General features: G+C 48.4%; 1 protein-coding gene across 4 annotated transcripts in view; it reads right to left on the bottom strand.

The window, feature by feature from the left end:
• Positions 1-10: 10 nt before the first annotated feature.
• The window catches only part of kmt2d (lysine (K)-specific methyltransferase 2D), a 36,902-nt gene continuing 14,664 nt past the window's right edge, over positions 11-22,248 (bottom strand). For 3 of the 4 annotated variants that reach the window (XM_015051767.1, XM_015051769.1, XM_015051768.1), the window contains exons 20-55: positions 21,989-22,177; positions 21,727-21,900; positions 21,327-21,449; positions 20,892-21,013; positions 20,642-20,777; positions 20,453-20,533; positions 20,284-20,358; positions 19,787-19,945; positions 19,458-19,527; positions 19,048-19,283; positions 18,859-18,932; positions 18,142-18,192; positions 16,432-18,063; positions 16,166-16,342; positions 15,666-15,805; positions 12,734-14,493; positions 12,525-12,657; positions 11,851-11,932; positions 11,700-11,766; positions 11,373-11,605; positions 8,161-10,977; positions 7,587-7,736; positions 7,343-7,507; positions 7,117-7,264; positions 6,961-7,042; positions 6,690-6,862; positions 6,457-6,581; positions 6,227-6,362; positions 5,354-5,475; positions 3,890-5,267; positions 2,529-2,665; positions 2,226-2,356; positions 1,757-2,042; positions 601-674; positions 403-511; positions 11-309 (exon numbers count right to left, since the gene is read on the bottom strand). In XM_015051767.1, coding sequence (XP_014907253.1) covers positions 217-309; positions 403-511; positions 601-674; positions 1,757-2,042; positions 2,226-2,356; positions 2,529-2,665; positions 3,890-5,267; positions 5,354-5,475; positions 6,227-6,362; positions 6,457-6,581; positions 6,690-6,862; positions 6,961-7,042; positions 7,117-7,264; positions 7,343-7,507; positions 7,587-7,736; positions 8,161-10,977; positions 11,373-11,605; positions 11,700-11,766; positions 11,851-11,932; positions 12,525-12,657; positions 12,734-14,493; positions 15,666-15,805; positions 16,166-16,342; positions 16,432-18,063; positions 18,142-18,192; positions 18,859-18,932; positions 19,048-19,283; positions 19,458-19,527; positions 19,787-19,945; positions 20,284-20,358; positions 20,453-20,533; positions 20,642-20,777; positions 20,892-21,013; positions 21,327-21,449; positions 21,727-21,900; positions 21,989-22,177 — 11,840 coding nt within the window. In that variant the 3' untranslated portion in view covers positions 11-216. The remainder of the gene's footprint in view (positions 310-402; positions 512-600; positions 675-1,756; positions 2,043-2,225; positions 2,357-2,528; positions 2,666-3,889; positions 5,268-5,353; positions 5,476-6,226; positions 6,363-6,456; positions 6,582-6,689; positions 6,863-6,960; positions 7,043-7,116; positions 7,265-7,342; positions 7,508-7,586; positions 7,737-8,160; positions 10,978-11,372; positions 11,606-11,699; positions 11,767-11,850; positions 11,933-12,524; positions 12,658-12,733; positions 14,494-15,665; positions 15,806-16,165; positions 16,343-16,431; positions 18,064-18,141; positions 18,193-18,858; positions 18,933-19,047; positions 19,284-19,457; positions 19,528-19,786; positions 19,946-20,283; positions 20,359-20,452; positions 20,534-20,641; positions 20,778-20,891; positions 21,014-21,326; positions 21,450-21,726; positions 21,901-21,988; positions 22,178-22,248) is intronic. The other variant, XM_015051770.1, reaches the window with a different exon arrangement.

The raw sequence follows: 22,248 nt of genomic DNA, 5'->3' as shown, positions 1-22,248 counted from the left end.
TTTTTTTCTATTTTTTTTTTTTTTTTTAACGATTAATGCTCTTCAGACCTTTGGCTACAAGATGTCAACACTTTAGTCTTTTATTAGCAGAGGACTGCCTTCCTCCGTGTCTTTTCAGAACAGCTTATGCACTGGCGATGTAGGATTCAAAGGCTTTGGCGCAGGAGTGTTGTGGTAGCAGCAGAGGGCCACTCTCCCGATTTCGCTTCCTCCTGGCTAGTTCATCCACTTTCGGCAATTCCAGGCCCCGCAGTGGCAGGGGATCTTGTGCTGATCGTCTTCGAAGTCGAACTGGTAGTCGTACGTCAGCTGAAAGGGAAACGAGAGAACGAGAAAGTGAAAAACGCTGCCATTTCTCACACAACAAGCCACGGGAATGGGAGCGAGCACATCTCAGGTCACCTCTTCTCCTTTGGGGATCCTGCGGCTGGAAATGATGATGATCTTGTCTTCTTTGTCGAAGGTCACGACCTCAGCAACGCAGTTGGGGGCGCAGGAATGGTTCACGTAGCTAGGGGGCCGAAAAAAAAAAAAAAAAGATAGAAGTTGGTAACAAAACTTTAAAAGTTTTTTATTACTTCTTACTCGATCGATACTCACCGCGCCGGACCGCCAGTTAGGGTGGCATCGATCACCTGCTCGTTGTTGATGCGGAACATGTAGATCCCTCGGTTCTACGAAGAAAACGAAGCTTTACCGATCCAGCAGGACAATAATCTACTACACCACGCAGTAAAATAATATAATTAACGGCAAAAAGGAGCGACATTAATACAAATACATTCCATATGCACCAATAACTCAGCTAATAACTTCTTTCTTGGCCTTGAAAAGCGAGAGATTGATTGAAAACCTAAAAATCCTGTCTGTTCCCGACCAGTGAACGCAGCACATGCCAGCAGTAGCGATGTGATAAACAAATAGACTCAGGATCTATAAAAGGAAAAATGAAGTGTTGAAAAGGTAGAAAATGTCCCCTGGCGGAATCAAATGCAAAAAGCACTGATATTCTCATAGTTCATTTATGCCTTGGGCCGGTTCGAAATGTGATGATCAGCATCGTGTTGTGTTTTTCAGTCGACTAACTGATGACTTAATTTGGATTTAACAGAAGTGCAAATCATTGATATTTATTTTGATTGTATTTTTCTTTTTAAGATTGTATCGTTGTGGGTTAAAGTACTGTCGGCAATGTCTTCCAGTAACAATGTAGTATTTTACATTTCCTGTCAACTAAACATCTTTTAATACAAAACCCCGGGGGACCGCCTCGGTGACCCCCGACCACCAGGGACGCCCTGGTCCCACTGTCAATAAAACCTGGGGACAAATTGGAGAAAACACCAGCAGAGAACAGAAAGGCCGCAGAGTTTCGTTGTATACTCTGTCTCTTATGGAACATGTTGAAAGTCTTTGGGTAATTCAGACCTAAGCTAAGTAAGGATATTCTTTTTTTTTTTTCTTTTACATTTATTAATGCTAACTTCACAAATCCCTTTATACAACGTGCAAAGGACGGTTTAAAATGTCAGCTCAAAGTCATTCAGAATGATAAAACACTATTTTACAATAAATTTCCTCTCACACACAGTGTGACGTCACCTCTTGCCCATAACACCTTAATATGAGCAATTAAAGACTGCTTACAGTGGGGAAACAATTGTTTTAAGAAACTGGAAACAATTGATATTTGCTTGGTATGTCTCTTAAACAAAAGCCGTTCCATGACCTTCAATCCCATAAAGCCTTGGGCTACCTGTGACTCGTAGATCTTCTCGCGGCGGTTGGCCACCTCGTTGCGTATGACCGTGCCGATGTACTCGATGACCATGGTGTGCTTCTCCAGGTCCTTGGCAGCGTACAGCCCCAAGCCCTGAATGCGAGACCGCGCCAGGTAGACGTTGTTCTTCCACTCCGTCTTCAGACGCCGATACTGGGAGGACTTGGAGTGGACGAACTGCTTGCTGTACGGAGTGTTGAGCTCCCCGGTGAAGGTGCTCTGGTATGCCTTGGAGACGCTGGTGCTGTTTAGAGTATGAGGCCTGGCGGACGGAGAGAGAGAACGATGAGCGATTTAAGTCGTGTGTGCTCACAGATTCACACAGAAGAGGTATTTTAGGACTGACTGAAAGAAAACTAATGACAATGGGAAAAAGAAACTCGCATCTTCCACTGTTATGATTTTAGAGTAGCTCACGAGGCTTTTTTTTTTCTTTTTTTTTTACCTTTTGCACTGTGTGGCAACCTTTGGCTCAGAGCGAGCGCTGCCTGTGGGGTTTATCATGAGTGGGAGCTCCATCAGAGGGTGTCGGCCATATCGGAACTGGTAGTTCTGGCAGCTCTCAACTCCGGGCAGCTGAAGCGTTAAGAAAGCAGCTTTCAGTCACGTCGGATCTGACAAAACAGTTCTCTGAAAAGTGGCGGCTACGGTGTTGGGATTTAGTCTGGCGCTGTCTGTCGCCCTCAGATCAACAATGAGTCACCGTCGGATCAAAACGGGGGGCGGGGGAGCGCGAACAGATTCTTACCGACTCGGTGATTCGCATGACAGCGTGGACGGTGAGCCCATACATCTCCTCTCCCTTCACATGTTCAGTGAACAGCTTCAACATGGATGAATCATCTCGGAGTTTAGCCACCTGCTGAACGACGCGGTCCCAGATTCCTGCAGAACGAGGGGGGTGAGGGGGTGGGGGGAGGAGAGAGGACGATTTTACTTCCATGACAGCAAAGGATCTCAAGCTTAACGTCAGTAAATTGCATATCCAGAGCCTTGCAGAAGAATTCACTTCTTCATATTTTGCCACGACGGAAACCATCATCATTGTAAAGTAGGAGAGTGATTGATGTTTTTTTCTTACGTTTTACCGCACATAAAACCGAGAGAAATGTGGAGGACACGTAGCCAAAAAGTAAAAAAAATAAATAAATAAATAAAAAATCAGCAATAACCAATTTGTTTTACAGGGCTCTCTTGGTAAAGAGTTAACCTGTTGGTTTTGTCTCAGCATGAGAACAGTTGTTCTACGAAGGCCTCACTGGTTGCACAAAGGCTTAAAGCAGAGCGAAGCAAACCAGTCAAGAAGGTGTTCTGCTTGAATAAAATAAAAACTGAATTTCTGCCCGTCTGTGAATTGTCTCGTAAAGAATATCTAAGAGAAAACGCAGCTCGGGAAGCTGAAACACCTGGACATGACGCCAATTAATATGCTATTGGTTGGCATTTGCAAAGCAACCAATCCAGGAGTGACACTGATTGTCCTTGGCACTGAATGGCTGTTTCCCCCAAAGAGCAGAGATTAGGATGACTATTAGCTTCTGGGGTAGTGCCAGGACAGTTTCTACTTATTAAAGCATAATAAAGTATCTTTAACAATTAAACTAAGCAGTTATAAGTGTTTTTAGAGGGAGGGTGAAGTATTTATGGATTATAGTTTTCTGTGGAAGGCTGTGGTCTCTGGGGAGCAACTGTACATTCAAAAAATAAAACACTGATCACCGTCCCTATAATGAAACATGGCAGCATCATACCGTGGGATACAAATCTTAATAATGGCCTAGTCCAAGTCCAGATCATCTTATTGGAAATCCATCACAAGAATAAAGCCTAAATGTGACTAAATGACTTGCAGTGGTTAATGGTACAAAAAGGTGGTTTGGCAACATATTGACTCGGGTGGCTAAATATAAATGCCCACCACACTTTTCAGACTTAATAATTTTCCTTACCTTTTACCTTATGCACTACTTTGTCTTGGTAAAATCCCCCAAAAAAAAGAAAGAAAAAAAAAGAAGAAACATTCTCCTTTCTTGTTACATGACAAAATATTTAAAAACGTGAGTGGTGTGAATACTTTAGCAGCGCTCTGAATGAGACTGTGGTCGTTACCCTCAGCAGTAGTGTCGCGGTAGTGCAGGTCCTCCATGCCGTGCTCCAGGACGCGCACCTCAAACAGCGGGCGGCCGTCGTCCTCGCCTATGCGACAGCGGTAGCGGCATCGCTTGTTGGGCACGCGCGTGCTCCAGTAGATGCGCGTGGCCTCGTAGCCGACGGGGAAGATGGCGGTGGGCGAGTGGAAGTTGGCCATTTGGGAGGGCAGCAGCTGGCCGATCGCGTGAAAGATGAGCCCGCCGACGCGAAACAGGTGGATGCGGTCGCTGCGCTGCAGGATGCTGGCAATCTGCTTCACCTCGTCCCGCTCGATGTAGACGCGGCGCAGGACGGCGAAGGTGCTGAGCTCGTCGTCGCTGGGGCCCTTCAGCTTGTGCTGGGTGCACAGCATGGTCTTGTCCTTGAAGAACATGCAGCGCGCCCGGATGGCGCAGGCGAAGTGGTAGACGTTCGGACAGCGCAGCCTGTTGCAGCTGTTGGTGGCGCCGGTCTTCTGGCAGTAGGCGCAGAGCGTCCGCAGCCCTCGGCGCAGGGCGACCTCCACGTTGATCAGAGCGCCGCCCTGCGTCTCGTACACCTCCGTGGACCACAGCGCGCAGTTGAGGTGCACCCACAGGTCCACGTCGATGTTGAGCAGCCGCGCCGGACCGTCCGTGGCGCCGTCCCCTTCCTCGTGGCAGAAGCAGCATTTGCGTTTGTCCCGGGGCAGCTTTTCGGGTCGGAGGGTGATGCGCAGGCGGTCCATCAGCTCCGACACTTCCCGGCTGGTCTCCTTCTTGGAGCCGCCCTTGCGTATGGTGATGACGATTTGAAGGCGCTTCCAGCGAACGCCCCTCCATTTTTTCACTTTGGGGTGCGTCACTTCCTCGTCAGGCGACAGGGGCCTGCGCTGCTTCACAGCTTTAGGAGACGAGTCCATGGCGATGGGGGAGTCTTTAGGAGAGTGGGCCGGCTTAGTAACGCAGTCCTCCTCCTCTTCCTCCTTCACAACGGGACTTCTACCATCCCCATGCGGCGCAATGGGATCAGACTGATCCGAAGATGGATCAGTGTTCAACACCGGAGCCGGAACTTCGGACTCTGGCACATCCGCTGGCTGAGGAGGAGCACCGACGGCAGAACCTGCGTCCTGTTCAGACTCGGTCTTGGTTTGGACACAGACTGGACTGGAGGACGGAGGAGTCGGAGACGCAGGCTTTTTGGGTGATTCGGCCTCTTCGCCGATGGCTGGTAGAGCTGGAGGAGGCTGAGGAGGAGAAGGTGAAGGAGGTGGCGATTCCTCCAGCGGTATAACGGGAAGATGGCGGACGTCCAGATCGCTGACGTTGGTCGTGTAACAGTGCTGTGCCGGTTTGTCGTCCGTCTCCTGGAACTCCTGCAAGAAGGATGCACAAGTGAAATGTGCACCTTTTCGGGAACAATGTCCTACGAAAAGGTTGAAGGAGAACGACGGTGCCAAACCTGCTTAATAAGCGCCAAAATGTCTACTTGTTTCTTCAGCGTGCAGCCTGGGAGAGAAACATCAAACTGCCTCAGCCACTCATCCTGACTTAGGGAAGTGCTATCCTTTGTGCACAATGCTCCTAGAGAACAAAACAATGTTGACATTAGCAGTGCTAATCTGTCAGCTGATTAACCGAATGCGGCACGCCCGAAAACAATCTCACAGTTGTTGCACCGTTCTATGAACAAAACATTCTATCAAAATCTAAATCGTAAATCAGCTCGGTCAAGAAGTTCGCTCAACATTAAAATGGGTCAAAAGAATATACGTTTAATCAAAAAATGTGTGAACCTATGGATTCATCGTTCAGGTGTGCCAAACAAACAATGGCACAATGAGTTATTATGACTCTCTCTGCGATTGAAGAGATTTAATTAAAATATGAGCTGGATTTCTTTACTTTAACATAATAGCAAAGAAAATCTACCAAACCGATTTCAAAACGAGGCCGATTTGCGATTAATGTTTATCGTTTCAACACTGGACATGAGCAGGAGAAAAGTGTGCTTAAATCTGCGGCAGCGTTGCAGCATCTTTCTCTTTTATTCTCTCTAAGCATCTTAGACACCAAGAGCCATTTCAGATGCTGGCATAATAGACAATGAAAGATTATCCATCTGGCCCGATAAATCACTGGCAAGGACAGTTTGAATGTGTGGCGCAGGGAATGTAACAGTCACCAGTTATTGAATCCTGTCAGTATTGTGCAGCTCTATTCAAATCTAGAATTTAATCTGAAAGCAACTCATCCTGGAATATGATGACTGAAATGAGGAAAAAAAAAAAACAAAAAAAAAAACATTTTCTCCTGAAAGATACAAAACGCTCACCTGAGTGACCAGGTCCTTTCTCTGTCCCTTCCACTCCAGGCAGCTCAGGAATTTGCGGAGGGTACGTGACTTCATAAGTACCTGGCATTTTAATGCTGAGCAGCTGAGCCATCGCCATCATTACATGATTAAGTTTCTGAAGGCACAAAGTGTCAGTGTCAGGTTTTAGCTAAATTTGAACTCAACTTAAAAGAAATCTAGGGGAAAAAAATGTGGTTGTGAACTATTACCTTGGCTGCAGCGGATGACATCGTCAAGGTAACAGACACCTCATTGCTTTTGGTCTTGTCCCAGTGGTTGGCCATGGAAACGGTCTTGCTGTCAGGTGCTTCAAATGGTTTGTTTTCTGGGAATGCTGCAAAATAAGTGAAAAGTTTCCGTACTGCAGTCCTGCAAAGCCTCTAAACAATTTTGTGTTGGTAATCTTCACGAGTGACGTCACAATGAAGACGCAGCTAGATACCTGGGATGGCGGTGCGAGGTATGAGGGGTATGATGGGAGATATTGCTCTCTCCGTCTCCTCCTCTTTAGGCTCCAGCAGGTGAGGAAAACGTGGATTTACGTCTCCCAAGTTGCTCTCTGGCGACGACGCGGGAATGATGGTTTCCGGAGTGTCCTCATCATCGCTTTCCATCCTACCGGTACGACACACTCCACTTCGTCAGCTCTTTCCAAAACAACACCACTTCACTTCAACCTGACGGAGAACTAGGAGCAAAATGAACGGCTGTACCTGATGTCCTCGTTCTGGTTGTGCGGCGGCGTGGGGAGGGCCGCCAGGATGTCTACGCTTTTCACCTCCTCTGCAGCAGAATCTGAAGACGACGGTACAGAAATGAAGCGCGTGTGGAATCCGGCATGAACCTCCTAAAACGTGAACGGCAATTACCCATCGGCTCTTCTGCTGCGTCTGCGTCCTTCTGGCTCTCAGGGAGCTCCTCGCCAGCGGTCACCCCGTTCAGCAGCTTGTGCTGCACCGACGGAGGTGGAGTCGGCGGCAGGGAGGAGGGCGGTGTTGGAGGGTTGCTGAGGTTACTCTGCAGGTACAAACAATTACGTTTAGGACTTTCTTCTTGACGTCGCAAAGCGCGAGTTTAGTACGGCCTTGTAAATACCTTGGTGAGTAACTGGGAGTAGTAGTCTGGGATGTTGTCCAGAACTGCGCTTCCAAACGATCCCTTCAGCTGGTCCTTTCCGCTGGCTGGACTACTGCCGAAAGGAGCAAAGAGATCCAAGCTGGCACTGATCGAGGGCTCCATCAACGGCAGCAGAGACAGACCCTGGTGGGAAAACATTCGTTAGGTTTCCACGTGTTAGGAGTCCATCATTCAGGAGACGCAGTTTTCAAGCCGGGTTCACCTGTTTGAGTTGTTTTATTAGGGTTTCAGCGCTTTTCCCGACATCCTCCTTTTTGTTCTTCTTCCGTGAGTTCGGCCCTCCGCCTCCAGGCGGCTTGTTGATGCGCTTTGGCTTCTGTACTGGAGCCCTTTTAGTTAGAGACTGCAGATCCTGCAAAGTTTGAAAAGACAAAGAGATTTATTTCGCTCCGAACGAGGAAGTAGAAACGATTTAATCGTTAAAATGCTCATCTGCAATTTCATCTTGGTCTATATATGTGGACTGAGGAAATCAGTTGGGGCAAAGAAAGCTATAACTGGCTACATGTGGATGCACCATTATCTCTGTACATGCAAGGAAATGCATGCAATGGAGAGACTGATTTTTTCATTAAATCTTGCTGCTGGTAAATATAAGAAATGCCCCCCAAAAAATAATGGAACATCTCCCTGAACTTGGTACCAAATGTATTAATTTGACATTGGGCTTTACTTTTTTAATTTGCCATTGTCCAACTAGACACCTCAGACTTTTGTTAGTGGGGATCTGAATGCTCACTATACGAATACTTCAAAAAAATATATATATATATTACCTCCATATTACGTGGTGTCCCTTGAAGCTTCTGCTCCAGCATGGCCAATTTGCTGTTGATGTGGCCATTGATCTCACTGTGGATGCCTTCGGAGGGCCTCTGCGCATTCAGCTGGAGGTTCTTGGTTTTCAGCAGCTTCTGCAGCAGCTGCTGTCCCGTCTCGGATCTGGGACCTTGGGTCTCCGGGTCTCTGGGCACGTTTCCGGTGTTAATAAAGCTCGTGTTGTTCCCAGCGGAAACGGTTTCGCCCGAGGTTTCTCTCTTTATCGCCCCTGGATGCGCCTCCGAGGAGCCGTCACACTGAACCTCCCTCGGCTCCTGCTTTATGTTCTGTATCGGGATCCTACATTGCTCCCCTTGCTGAGTGTAGCTTTCTGTGACCTGCTTCAACTCCTGCTGGACGCTCATGCCTCTCTGTGGCCCGTTGGGCGTGCCTGGGGCCGTCTGAGGCGGCTCACCGCTCGACGTCTGACTCTCTACTTTCATTCCTGGACAGTCAAGTGGACTCCTGGCTCCAGGTGACCTGAGTGGAGAGGCCTTGACCTGGCTGAACGGGCTGCCTCTCCCTGCTCTGTTGTCGGCGACCGAAGGTGAGGAGGCGTGAGAGGAGTAGGGCGAGGCTGGGTGGGCGGGGCTCATCCCAAACGGACCTCTGGGAGAATAAGCGTGCGACGGGGAGCCCGGGACACGTCCTGCTGCGGCGGCCATTAACGCTTGCTGCTGTGTTTGGGTGGGAGTTGGGGGCTGCAGGGGCTGGTTGAACACGTGCCGCTGCGGATCTCCTGGGGAGTTGACATGGGGTTGCCGTGGTGAATTTGGCCTCAGCATGCGGTTCTGCTCCATCGGGGAATGTGGCATCGGTAGATGACCTCTCATGATGTGCTGCTGCTGCTGCTGCTGCTGCATCATCTCCCCTGCTTGCGGCTGCTGGCCTGTGACCATCATCCCTTGCTGCACCTGAGATGCGACCGCAGGCTGCTGGCCAAACATGCCCGGCTGCTGCTGACCGGCCAGAGCTCCGGGTTTGCCTCCATAAGGCATCTGATTGGCTTCCATCCCCATCATTTGCTGCCCGCCCTGCGGCGCCTGGGCTCTCAGTTGGCCAACGGGCATCCGCAGCATCTGACCCTGATGGAGTTGCCTCTGCGCGATCAGAGCCTGGATGTGTTGGATCTGCTGAGTCGGGGGAAGATTGCGCAGCTGAGGATTCTGGGCAATAATGGCTGGGATGTTGATGGTGGTGCGGATCTGCGCTGGCGGTACTCCGGGTCTCTGTGGCATCATCCCTTGCTGATGAGCTCTCAGCATGCCCATCATGGCTTGCTGCTTCTGCTGCTGCGCCATCAGGGCTTGCTGCTGCGGGTTCAGGCCCATAGCAGTAGGCGGAGCCTGGCCGGGATTATTCGGAGCCATCATCTGCTGTTGCATGCCTGCTTCCTGTGGCTTTTGCGCAGCATTTTGTTGTTGTTGTTGTTGGGTGTGGAAATCAACAGGTTTGCCCTCCTCTTTTACACTCATCAAGCTGGGTTTGTCAGCGCCGACGGAGCCTTGCCTCTGGACACCAACAGGAAGTTGATGCTGCTGCTGCTGTTGTTGAACAACTCCGGTTTGCTGGTTCACTGTCCCACCAGCTTGTTGTTCGTGGACTGATTGAGAATTTGAATGGTGATGCTGAGTTAAATACATCTGATTCTGTTGCTGTTGCTGGCGGCCCTGGTCCAGCGGGTTATTCACTGAGCCTTGCTGTGAGATCTGACTGGGAGTGGAAGGTCCGCTCTGCTGTGGCGGGGTTCTTGAATCAGGGCTCAACATCCCTCCATCTTTGGCTGCCGAGTTCTGGCCGTCGGCAGGTCCCTGCGGCTGCGGCGTGTTACTCCCTGCTGAAGGCGAGGAGCCCATCTGCGGGGTGGAGGGCTGCGAGTGCCCACCCTGGTCCTGGCCGGACTGGCTAACCATTGGCGCCACTTGTCTCTGCTGGGCCATTTGCTGCTGAGACACAAGCATGCGCTGAGCGAGGATGTTCTGATGCTGTTGAGTCATCTGAGTCGGGGCTCCCCGGAGACCAGGGTGACCCGGGGGCCCGGTGACGCCCTGCTGGCCCATCATCAGCTGGGGCCTCGGCTGCTGATTAACCATCAGCCTCGGCTGTGCTGCCATCATGGCCGCAGGCTGGTTGATGGGCTGTCCGGGTGGCGCAGCGGGCTGACCTCCCACCATGCCTTGCTGAACCTGCACCATGCTCTGCTGATTTGCCTGCGTGGCGATTATTCCCTGCTGGGTGCCTGCTTGATGCTGCGCCATGAGTTGACTTCCCATCATGCCCGGCTGTGACTGAGGGATTAGACCAGGTTGTTGGTTCGGATGTGGCATCGCTTGTTGACACATCATTGCCTGCTGCTGCTGCTGCTGCTGTAGCTTTGCCATCTGCATCCTATGCTGAAGCTGCCTTTCTTGAAGAAGCCGGGGGTCCGCCCCTTGTACCGGGGCGCCCTGGGGGAAAAACCCAGCCGGAGTTCCAGAGGGTCCCGGAACCCTGGGACCAGGAGCTCCGAGAGCCGCCGGAAGCTGCTGCTGCGGACCCCCCATGAAGGGCTGGGCCTGGGGCATCCGCAGAGGCATCATGCCAGGGTGTTGCCCCATTACCGCTGCCCCCTGCTGGCCCATCATCATTTGCCCTGGGATCTTAGGAAACATGTGAGAGGGCCCGCCCTGAGTAGGATGAGCTGGGTTCAGCAGACCAGAGCTCTGCTGATGCTGCTGCTGCTTGCTTCTGTACTCTGCAATAAGGTTGGTGTGCTCCTTCTGCTGCTTGCGGACCTACAACAGAATATTTATAAATGTTATTATATATCAGGGCTGAAAGTGAAGATTATTTTAGTAATGATTATTCTTTATATGAGAAAACAAAACTTTTATTGCCTATTCCTTTAGTAAATTAGAACTAGGTGAAGCTAAAACTGCAGCCTGTGCAGCTTTGGCTAAAATTTGTTTACAGAAAAATATACTTTTATCTTAAACGCAAAATGTAAATATGTTTTGGTTTAATTACTGCCCCGAATATGTTTTATTTTTCATCAAATTGTCTTTTTGACTACTCCAGTTGATAATTAATCGATTACTAGATTAGTTGACAATTATTTCAATAATTAATTCATACATATTACAACAGTTTAGCTGTCCGATGTGAAATCCAGGGATTTTATTCTGCAAACCTGGTCGAGCTGTTTCTGAATTTTGCTTTGCTCTTCGGTGACCAACTTCAGTTTCTCAGCATCGGCCTCTGCGAACTCCCTGCCTGCTTTCTTCGCCGTGCGCTGCTTGGCGCAAAGCGCTTTGCGCGACTTTCGGTGAACTCCGATTTGCTCTTCCAAAATTTTCAGCTGCATCTGGAGAAGCTGTTGGGTGTGAAGGAGCCACTCTTCGTACTGGTGCTGCTCTGCGTCGTCTGGAACAGAAGAGGAAAATGTAGCTCGCGCTCAAGATAACTCAAACTCAATAAAAGCACATTTCTACAGAGAAAGACTGCATGTAAAACATACTAATGATTCCTTGCACAAACTGAGGAGGATTGGGTCTCGTCTGGACGGGTTCACTTGTTTCTCCCTCCTGAACAAAGGAAGAGATCGTTAATGATAATTTGGATGAAAAATCATCGTCCAAAATAATGTGTCTTTACAGAAAACTGAATACCTTTGGCGGTCCGGGTGCAGCCTGAGCAGGATCTGCACCAGGTGCAGAGGCCAGCCGCTGGGCAAGCAGAGAAACTTGTTGCCTTAAAAAAAACATAAAGTAAAATGAAAACATTGCAAGTTACCAGCTGCTACCTCTGACCACAGCTGTATCCAGAAAATTCAGGTATTCAGAGACATGAACTTCCCAAATCTGGCCTGACTAGAAGAAAGCTACAAGAAGTCCCACTTGTAGTTGGTTAAAAGCTAAGTAGGAGACACAGCAAATGTGAGGGGGTGAAAAAAAAATCCCCATGTTGAAACATGGTGGTGGCAGAATCATGCTATGGGGATGTTTTTCATCAGCAGGGACAGAGAAGCTGGTTGGTGCTGATGGGAAGTGAGATTTTGCCAAATACAGTGGAATACTGGAAGAAGAGCTGAGACTGCAAAATGACAGCAACCCCAAACATCCAGCCAGAGCTACAATGGAGGAGTTTATATCAAAGCATATTCATGAGTTAGAATGGCCTAGTCAAAGTCCAGAGAATCAGAGGCAAAAATAAAATAAAAAAGAAGTTATGCCTCTTCTAATCTGACTGAACTTAACTGAACCCCAACCCTAACTTAGATTAAGAAGAACTATTAATACTTGAAAGGTAGTATATTTATTGGGACAAAGAAAGTCAAAAATACCTGTTGATCCCAGGAGGAACAACCATAGTCGGATCCTGCGCCAAGACTCTTTTAATCCCCTTCAGAGCCACCATCTTTGCTTTGGCAATGGGATCAATGATGTCATCTGCGGGAAATTTATCCAAATCTGCAACTAGGTGATAAATTTCACAATCAACAAAAACAAAACTTTACATAACAGACTGCCGGTGCCCAGTCGTTGTCCTCACCTTTATCTGGGAAGAAGTTGTTGGCCAGCGGTGATTGCTTGACCACCGGTTGAGGCTGATGGCCGAGGCCTGCATGGATTCCCGGCTGCCCCGTCCTCATCATGGCTTGCTGGTGAGCCATTGCCATGTGAGGGTGAGGCACCACTCCCGGCCCCATCATCCTCTGCTGTTGCTGTATCATGTGAGGAGCACGCGGCACCATTCCCGCTTGTTCCATCATTCCCTGCGCCGGCGGACGAGGCTGTTGATGCTGCAGAATCAGTTGCTCGGTTCCCTGCGGGTCTGGATGCTGACTTGAGAGGCCAGGAAAATGTGCGGGAATGCTGCCCTGTTGAAGGGAACTCAACTGTTGCTGCTTCTGCTGTTCTTTCTTTTCGTGCTCTAGGAGGTCTTGGATGAGAAGCGGCAATTCACCATCTAAAGAGCTCTCAACTTTTGCCAGGTCTACTGCAGGAGAGTGCTGGCCCCCGACATCCGGCAGCCCCAGCGGATCGTCCCCAATGTCCCCATGTGGGGTGCCAGGGGAAAACGGATCCCCTTGTCCAGACATGGAGTACTGAAGTCTACCGAGCCGCACAGAACTGAGACAGGCTTGCTGGGTTTCCTTTTGCTCCGTTTTGGCTGCTGATGCAGTCCCTCCGAGAAGTATCGACACAGCCTCTCTCATTTCATTTTTGACCGCAGATTGTCCCGCTTGCAGCTGAGGGGTGAGACATTTGTCCTCTACTTTGACTTTAGAAGGATCAGCATTTTCTGCAACAGGTTGGACTGAGGTAGCAGAATCCTTCTGGGAAAGCGTTAAACGCTTCTGCCCTGGCTCATCTTTACCTCTGTCTTCAACCTTACAGCGAGCAGATCCAGCAACCGATGAAGGTGTTTCGCTCTCTGCTTCTACCAGCCGCAGCTGGTCTGAAAAGACATCTTTGGGATCTCCCTGATCCAGTTCGGGGTCCGTGTAAGCCAAGATGTCGAACTCGTCGCCATTTAACAAATCGTCCAGATGAGGGTCGTTGGTTTCCAAATTGTCCAAGTTACCCAAGTCATCGTCTCCTTTGTCAGGATCCAAGTCGAGAGTCAGATCGTTTTCATCCTCCACGCCGCCATCCCCCGATCCGTCACCGAGACCCTCAAGGTCCGGCTCTGGCAGTTCCTCGCAGGGCCCTACACTCGCGGGCGGAGGCTCTGTCACCAATCCTTGATGTCCAACTCTCTGTTGCTCGGAACTTTGCATGCCGGATTTGGAAGCGGCTGCCTGAGTCTGCAAGTGGGGCTGTTGGGATACTGTTCCGGTGGTCTGTGAAGGCAGCAAACCTGGGACAGACATAGCACCCTGAGGTACTCCCAGCTGCGAGACGCCACTTCCATCTGCTTGCATCCCTCCGGCTTGAGCTATGGGTTGCTGCTGGAAATAAGACGGAGCCAGATCCTGCTGTTGGACAAAGAGACGTGGTCTTTGCTGGGGTGCTCTGGGCATAAACTGAGTCCGTAGGGGGAGCCTTTGTGAGTTGTGTCTCAGTTCAATGAATTGCGGTGGGGGGCCTTGACCCAGTGCCTGCAGGTTTTCTCCTCCATGTCCTGGCATCATGGTGTGTGGGTTCTCCATGCCTTGCATGTTAACACCATGGTTTAGGTTCTGTCTAATGCCCATCGCTTCCAGGCCAGGCTGGGGTAATCTTCTTTGACCTGGACCCTGGGGTTGCCATTGAGGAGGGAATGGTGGACGGTTAAACATACCAGGAGGTCTGATGGACCCTGGAAGCCTGTAAGAGACAAATATATAGTTTAGTTGTAAACCATGAGATAAATCTACAATAGTTAACTAACTTTTCAGTTCAGTGTTTCCCCCAGAAAACTTGCTAAGCCTGGTGCTCACGGCACTAGGTCAGCCATCCAGCTGTCCGCCGTGTTTTTGAGTTAAAAAATGTTTAAAGTTGACAGGAAATTTGGAAATATCATTTGATAGTTATAGATTTTTGGAAGACTTGAAGATTAATACCTAAGCACAAACTATAAAGTCTTTAAAAAAAAAAAAAAAAAAAAAAACTTAAATTCACAATGCTAAGCCTGATGGGGGCACAAGTAAAGCCTGGTGGCCCGCCAGGCTTATAATGAGTGAGGGAAACCTTGTAGTTGCAGCTTATTTTTCAGACCTTTTATTACAGGATCTTTATAGCAACTGGTTGCAGTTTTGTTTATATTGTAAAGCAAGTATGGTTGAGATTTCATAATCAAGTGGACAGATTGGCTACATTTCTCATGACAAATTCCTACATTTCACACAATCTGAATGCTACAGGCAAGTTTGATGAGCTAGTTGGGCATTAAACCAACTCAAAATCATCAGCCTAGTGTTGCGTTCAAAACAGACCTATGTGGATGCCGTTTCCTACACAGCAGTTTTCTGCGCAATTCAATGCGTCACTGGGTATGAATCCACAGTCGTACAAATTTACCATACTGCAGAGGTGTACGACAGATATAAGCATCGAGTCCGCCTACTCGGACTCGATGCTGGGGTACAGCATTCCCCCAGAATGCTGTACAGTCCCAAAATTTTATCTAACGTATTTTCTATTGATACTGATTGCAATGGATATCGTTATTGTTTTATGGCCCTACCCAAGGAAACAGATCAGCTACAGATTTCTTCCACTTTTTCCTTTTTGAGATCACAAAAAACTATTTAAAAGTAGTATTTCTTACAATATAAATCTGACATGAAGCTCTCTGTATAAAATGAATGTTTATTCTAACTAATGTTCGATCTTAGCACGTTTGATTTTAGCATTCAAAACTCAAGCCCACCGTAGCTCTCTTTAGCCCACTTCTGAGGTTGAGAATCAAAGCTTTAGAAGGTCAGCTTTCAATTTGTCATTGATGTTATTACATAACAGCAACATTACTGAAGATTCTACTTTATAACAGAGCTTGCCTGAGTCCACTTGTATCCATAATGGCAGCTGTTCCTGTAGGCGGCGGGCGAATGAGCTTATCATCCATGCCTCCTCCGACCACGGGCATCTTCCCAGGAACAGAAACTTGAGCCTCAGAGGGAACAGGAGCAACACGGTCCTAAACGAAGCAACGCTAGTTAAATGTACACTATTTATTCTTGTTTGTTTATACTATCGAATCTTTCTGTGAATGGTTAGGTTAACTTCATTATGTTATAACAATTTTTGCCACATGTCAAAGTAAAAAAAAAAAAACAACAAAAAAAAAACAAAACAATCAGTTCCCATTTCTTTCTCAACAATTAACAAGACAACCATCTGATATTATCCACACAATAGCTGACAGATCTGCCCCTGCTGTCTCTGTGCTACATGCTTTTCAATTATTCACACCATAGTGACTGCGTCATTGTAGCCTTCCTGCAACAATATATCATCACAATGTGTCTTTCTTGTGTAATTGCTGCAGAAGGTTTACCTGTGGGTAAGGTGGAGGAGCTCTGAGGGTCTTATCTTGTTGAAAAGCTCCCATCTCCCCCCCAGACCAGCCCGGGGAAGCGTTTCCAGCAGCTGCAGCAGCTGCAGCCTCTTTCTCCTGTTTGATTGTAATCTTCTGCCTTTGCTGCCTGATTATAAAGTCCCTCAGCTTTTGCCGCTGTTGAAACAAAATGCAAGCAGTGGTTTACAAGAGAGAAGACGTGCACCGACTGACTTTTAAACAACAGATTCTGAGAGTTCTGGTACCTGCTTGTACTTCTCCAGTTCAGATGGGCTCAGTCCAACTAAGGAAGTTTCCTGCACATTTGAGATGTCCGGCATTTCTTGTGCGCCTTGCGCAGCCGGCTGATGAGGCAGCTCTGGAGGGTGAACAGCAGATAGTTCCTGGGATTCAGAAGCAGGCGGTGCCCTGGAACCGAGGGCGTCTGCTCCTTGGGTCAGCTGAGGCTGGGTCTGCTGAGGCTGACCTGGGACCACCGGGCTCTGCTGCTGGGTGCTTAGATAAGACCCCGTGCTGGGGCTGCGATTAAAGGCAGGTTTTCCAGAGAGTGGGTCCACCGTGGAACTACTGTTGGGATGGCCGGGAGGGGGCTGGTTGGGGTGAGGTGATGTTTTGTAGTTTCCAGTTCCCTCGGAGGAATGAGAGGGAGTGCGAGGAGGTTTGTGGAGAGCAGCGAAGGGGTCTCTGGACTGTGGTCTAGAAGGTGGCCTGGAGCAAGGGTCTGGGGACTGGAAACGAGGAGTAGCCGGAGACTGGACAGCATACGGGTCGGAGGACATGCCACCAGGAGTGTGGGGAGACGGGACACTACCCTGGGACTGTGGACTGGAGGGGACTCTATGGCCCTGATCCTGTTGGGTAGCTGGGTGTCTCTGGGCTCCCAGACCACAGTTGTCACCCGACTGTGGTCTGGGGGTAACCTGCGGGTGAGAGTGAGGGTCAGAGAAACTATGGGAGGGAGACTGGCGGTAGCCCTCTGAAGGATGGTTCGGGGAAGCTCCTGGATGAGGCGGTCCACCGTCTCCCTGGTGCATTCGAGGCGTCATGGGGGCCTTGAATAGACCGTCCCCAGCCTCAAGCATCCCAGATGGAGACCCAGTGGAAAGCTCCAGTCTTCCTGCAACAGAAGATCGAGGAGAAGGTGCACTAAACTCAGCTCTGTGCTGTCCTGCACCGACAGGCGAGGAAGCCACAGCAGAGGGGGATGAAGATGAACCAAAGTCCGACCGTCCCATCCCTGGCTGGCCTCTGAAAGGGTCTACATGCTGAGTGTTGTGGAGTGGTGAGAAGACTGGTGACTCCCCGATGCTGGGGCCACGTGAATGGGGACTTCCAGAAGGACCTAAGGCCTCCTGTGAGCCCTGCTGTGAATGTAGGAGGAGACCCTGTTGTTGCTGCTGCTGCTGTTGCTGCAGCTGCGATTTGAAGTACGGATCAACGTGCTGGGCCCGTCTAGGGGTTCCAGGAGTTCCTGGTTGCATGTCATAAATGCTGAGGCTGTCTGGCCGTCCCTGAGGAGGACCCTGTGGGCCGGAAGCGGGGTAACCTGAGGAAGAGGCCTGGAGAGGGCTGGCCCCGGTATGGGAGAAGGGTGTGCTGGGATGCGAGTGCGAGAGGGGCGACTGCGGAGGAAGCTTAGCCAGGGGGTCAGTCCGGCTTTCAGCTGACAGCGGGGTCTTAAGAGCTCCGTCTGAGAAAAATACAGAAGATGACCCCGAATCAGGAGGAAAGGAATAGGGGCTGTCTGCAGAGCTCGGGTGGGAAGAGATGGAAGCGGAGCCTGAGGGGGGCGGGATCTGGAGGTGTAGAGTCGGCCGCTCGCTTTTAGGACGCACCGCCTCCGTCTTGACAGGGCGGCACACCTGACTCTCTGCCTGCTGTAATTTCAACAACACGAAGTTAAAGAAGGCAGGGATTTAAGCACGATAAAGGTGAATGATGAAAATGTAACTTGCCTTTTGTGCCTTGTTAATCCTCTGTGCTGCTCGGTTGTCTTTGGCCTTTTGCTACAATGGAAAATATTGCGGTTAATTTTTTTTTTTTTAAATATTTACTTTGTAAAACTAAACAAGATTGCCAAGAGATTAAAATATTTGCAATTTCTGAATGAGGTTATTCAAGTCAATATGTGGTTTCCCTTTTCAAAATAAGAGTTCACAAGCATCAAGTGACCGAATACAGAATAAAATAAAGTGTCATGAAGTTGCATTTTACACGTTAATGTAATATTTAGCTGGGTGGACAGCGTCTCGGGGCAGCAGATGCTCACAGAGATCATGCATAAAGCGGCCCGTAATGCTAAAGGCCACACAGTGATGGAAGCACAGATGAGATGGAGAAGAAAGCAGGAAATAAACACAAATCACAACAGATATAGTCATCCCCAAAGTGTCACGCAGCCCTGCTGGTGGAAAACATACCAAAAACTGTCATTATAACATGTTTTTCTAAACTTTTAACATTTCCAATCTAAGTAAATGGGATATAAACCATTTTACACAAACAAGAGCTGTAAATGATTATGTCTATTTAGTGTTGGATGAGCATTGCTTACATTCAGTTTTATAAGAACTGAAGAATTTCAATAACCCTCCCCCATTCCCCCTTTTCTGATTTCTACTGAAGCCCATTTAAATGCTACCTGTGCTATTTCTACCCAAGAATAAACCTACCAAGTATGGAACCTTGTCAGCAGCAGACACCTTCCTCCAGATCTTCATAATCTGCTTACAGCGACTTGCCCAGTCTGAAAAAAAAAAAAAAAGCAAACATTTTAGCAGTTGCTCCATAAGACTACAGAAAGTCTAATTTTGACAGAGTGATCTCAAACTAGGCTGTGAGGTATTTCCCAGCTCACTAACCTGGGTAGTCCTGTTTCAGCGAAGGGAAATTGGTATTGGCATAAAGAACCGGAGAAATGGTGGAGAGCTCTCCGAGCTCCTCGTCTTTTTCCCAGCGCTGGAGGCTTCGCTGGTTGTAGGACAGACCATCACCTTCTGCCTCCGTGGGAGTGGGTGGAGAGGAGGGCGTCACCGGGGTGGAGGGGGTGGCCCAGGGGCTCTCCTCACCCCCATCAGGACTGAACAGTCCTCTTTCTCTGCAAGTCACGAAAAAACATTGATTTTTGTAACTCTACGAGCTAAACTGAGTATAAATAGCAGGGATACCTGACAACTGGGAAATTTAAAACGGTATTTTTTTAACAGCTGTTTCTATACGAGAAGCATTTCAGTAAACTAATAAGCACTAAGCAGTTCGGTATTGGTCCTACCGCATTTCAAAGAAGGGAGACTGCGAGAGGCCAGGAAAAGCATCCATCATTCCAGCAGAGGGCAGCGGCCCTGCAAGGGAAACCAAGATTAAATACACACACGACTCATCTGTACTTCAGTTATTACATTACAAGACATGTGACAGAAACTGCTGATAAAACCCAAAATATTAAAATCTTTGTCGATAACTCAGTTATGAGTTTAAAAAGAGAAATGAAGTGAAGTATTTAATGAGTTTGCAAATGACGCCAGAGCAACAGACTTTTAAATCCTGTGTAGGAACGAAGGGCAGTTTCTGTAATAACATGCAGGGGTCTATTTCACACACCTGAGGGGAGGGCTCTTTGTGGTGCAGCACTGCGATTTAACTCTCCCTTTGTGCCTTCCAAGATGGGCTTCATCCCCCCTAAAGAAGAACCGTCTGACACACCCAGAACCTTCCTGAAGAACTGCTCAGAGTCCTGACTCTCCACTCCCTGTGGAAGACCTGTCACAAGCAAAAAGGAATGAAAAACTGAGTATTTGGAAAGTTTCCAGTACTAGACCCTTCATTTATATATATATATTACACCTTTCCACTGGGTCTCTAATAACGCTATACAAGTTATCAAGTGAAGTCACTTTGACCGAATCATTCATAACAGGTTTAATGCTGAGAACAGCAGCGGTGGATAGACTCCCACTTTCACCGTGAGCCGCTGAGTGAAACCTGGGCGATGCGGCGTTAGGAGTTTCCGCTAGATGGAAACTTTCCCCCCAAAAAAAATAGGCAGAGTATATAAAAGTCCGAGAAAATATGTTAATTAATTAGAATCAGGTAATCACCTTCACTTTTTTCTGGCTCAGAGTCTTTGAGATGAGCCGACTGCTCCTTCACTGCCGAGGAAGGAATGGGAATTCCTAAAATCACGAAATATTTTTTGAGCCAATCTTGAAACAGCTTTAGTAAAATTGTAATGAATATGTTGGCCTCGACATCCCCAGAAAGTCTTACCTGTGCCGTCTCCCTGAGGCTGGGGAACTTCACCCCCCTCTCGCTTTACAGGAAAACTCCCGTCCGCCGCCCGATCCTTGGCTTCAGCATGAGAGAGCGAGAGAAGCACAAAGATGAGTCTATGAACATTTGCCAAGCTCGGTGTGTAACATTCAGGACCGTGTCGCTGCTTCATTTAGGCGTTCCTACCTTCTGGGGCAGCAGGTTGGACTCCTGCTGGCTTTAGTAGCACGGGCTGCACAAGGCATGCACCCGACCTCTGGCCTGGAGCTACCATCACAGCTTTCTTACTCAAGTCTATTAGTGTCTTACCAAAGAAGGCCTCCTGAAAACGCAGTAGCAGATTTTGTTCGTAAATGTTAAAAAAAAAAAAAAAATCACAGAATAATTTAGATGACAAAACCTTTTTAAGCACAGGAGAGACAGAGAGTGTGCAAACCTGGAGATAAGCTGGAAACATGTCCTCCAGTTTGCTCTTTTTTCTGCCCCGGCGCTTCTTGGCCTGTTCTTCACCTTCTGCTGGTTTGGGATCCATTATGTTGTCTGTGTCTGGGTGAGGACCTATACACACACACACACACACACACACACATAGCATTCACTTCAACAATATGCATTTAAAAGGCTCAGAGTTAGTTCACAACAAAGGATGATGGGATTTAACTTGGGATGCACCAATATCGATATCAATATCCAATATGAATTATAGAAAATTGCTAACATCAGCCGATACCAATATTAAAGCAGACATATGGTAATAAAGTAGTTTATGCAGACATTATGCAAACATGTTTGACTGTCAACAGCACACAGCATTAAGATGTCCTTAACGATAAAGCTACTAAACAAAATCGGGCAATCTGTTGACTCCAACCTTCTTCAATGGTTCGCTCAATTGGCTGACCGTCTAACGTGGTCTCTCCAGCCAGCTGGGCAAAGAACTCCTTCTTTAAGCGTGTGTGACACTTCCTTTGTCGCACCATGAAGCCCCCAATCCCTGAAACACACAAATAAGAAATTAAATTTATCTTGAGAAAAAAAAAAAAAAAAGACTGACATCCAGAAGAATTTATTCCCTTTCAATCAAGTGCAAGACTGGAGTGGAGCAGAACTACACACGAAGCCTTCCACCGGGGACACAATGGAACAACAATAATAAAATGTGAGAAAGTTACAGGTGTGTTTACACTTATTCCAGATCTTGTAACTGCTGAGAAAAAAAAAAAAAAAAAAAAAAGGCCGGGGTAAACCTGCAAAAATTCCAAGGGGCTTACCTGGTCTGTAGGGTTTTCGTTTCCTCTTTTTACTGTCCTCCGTCTCGTCGGCTCCGCCTTTGAGGCCGTCACAGTCCCCCATGCCTTCCGCGCCAGCGTCCCTCTCACCACCTTCTCTGTCAGGACTCCCTGGCGCCTCCATCTTGGATTCACAATCCATTGGCTCACCACAACCTAATAATTCAAAAGTCAACGCTTGAAGAACGAACGCAACACGGACGAATGTTTTATCGGCCGTCAGATGCGGTGAAACCGGGCCGACCTTTCCCGTCGTCGCCGTCTCCTTCGACCTCCCTCATATCCATTCCATCGGGGCCGCCGTCGCAGCACAGAGTGCCGAGACGAGAGCGACGCTGCCGTCTCTTATGCAGGGGAGACATGGAGATGCTGCGCAGCAGGGACATGCCTGACTCGGTCAGCCACACGCCCTCCAGACGGTAGAACTGGGGTTCTGTGGGGGAAAAAGAAAGTTCAAATCTAAGCAACTCGGTACAAAAAAAAAAAAAAAAAAAAAAAAAAAAA

This window comes from Poecilia latipinna, unplaced genomic scaffold, assembly GCF_001443285.1.
Source record: "Poecilia latipinna isolate Pla-1442-1.1 unplaced genomic scaffold, P_latipinna-1.0 Scaffold1064, whole genome shotgun sequence".
Taxonomy (NCBI): Eukaryota; Metazoa; Chordata; class Actinopteri; order Cyprinodontiformes; family Poeciliidae; genus Poecilia; species Poecilia latipinna.
This window is presented reverse-complemented; position numbering and strand designations above follow the sequence as displayed.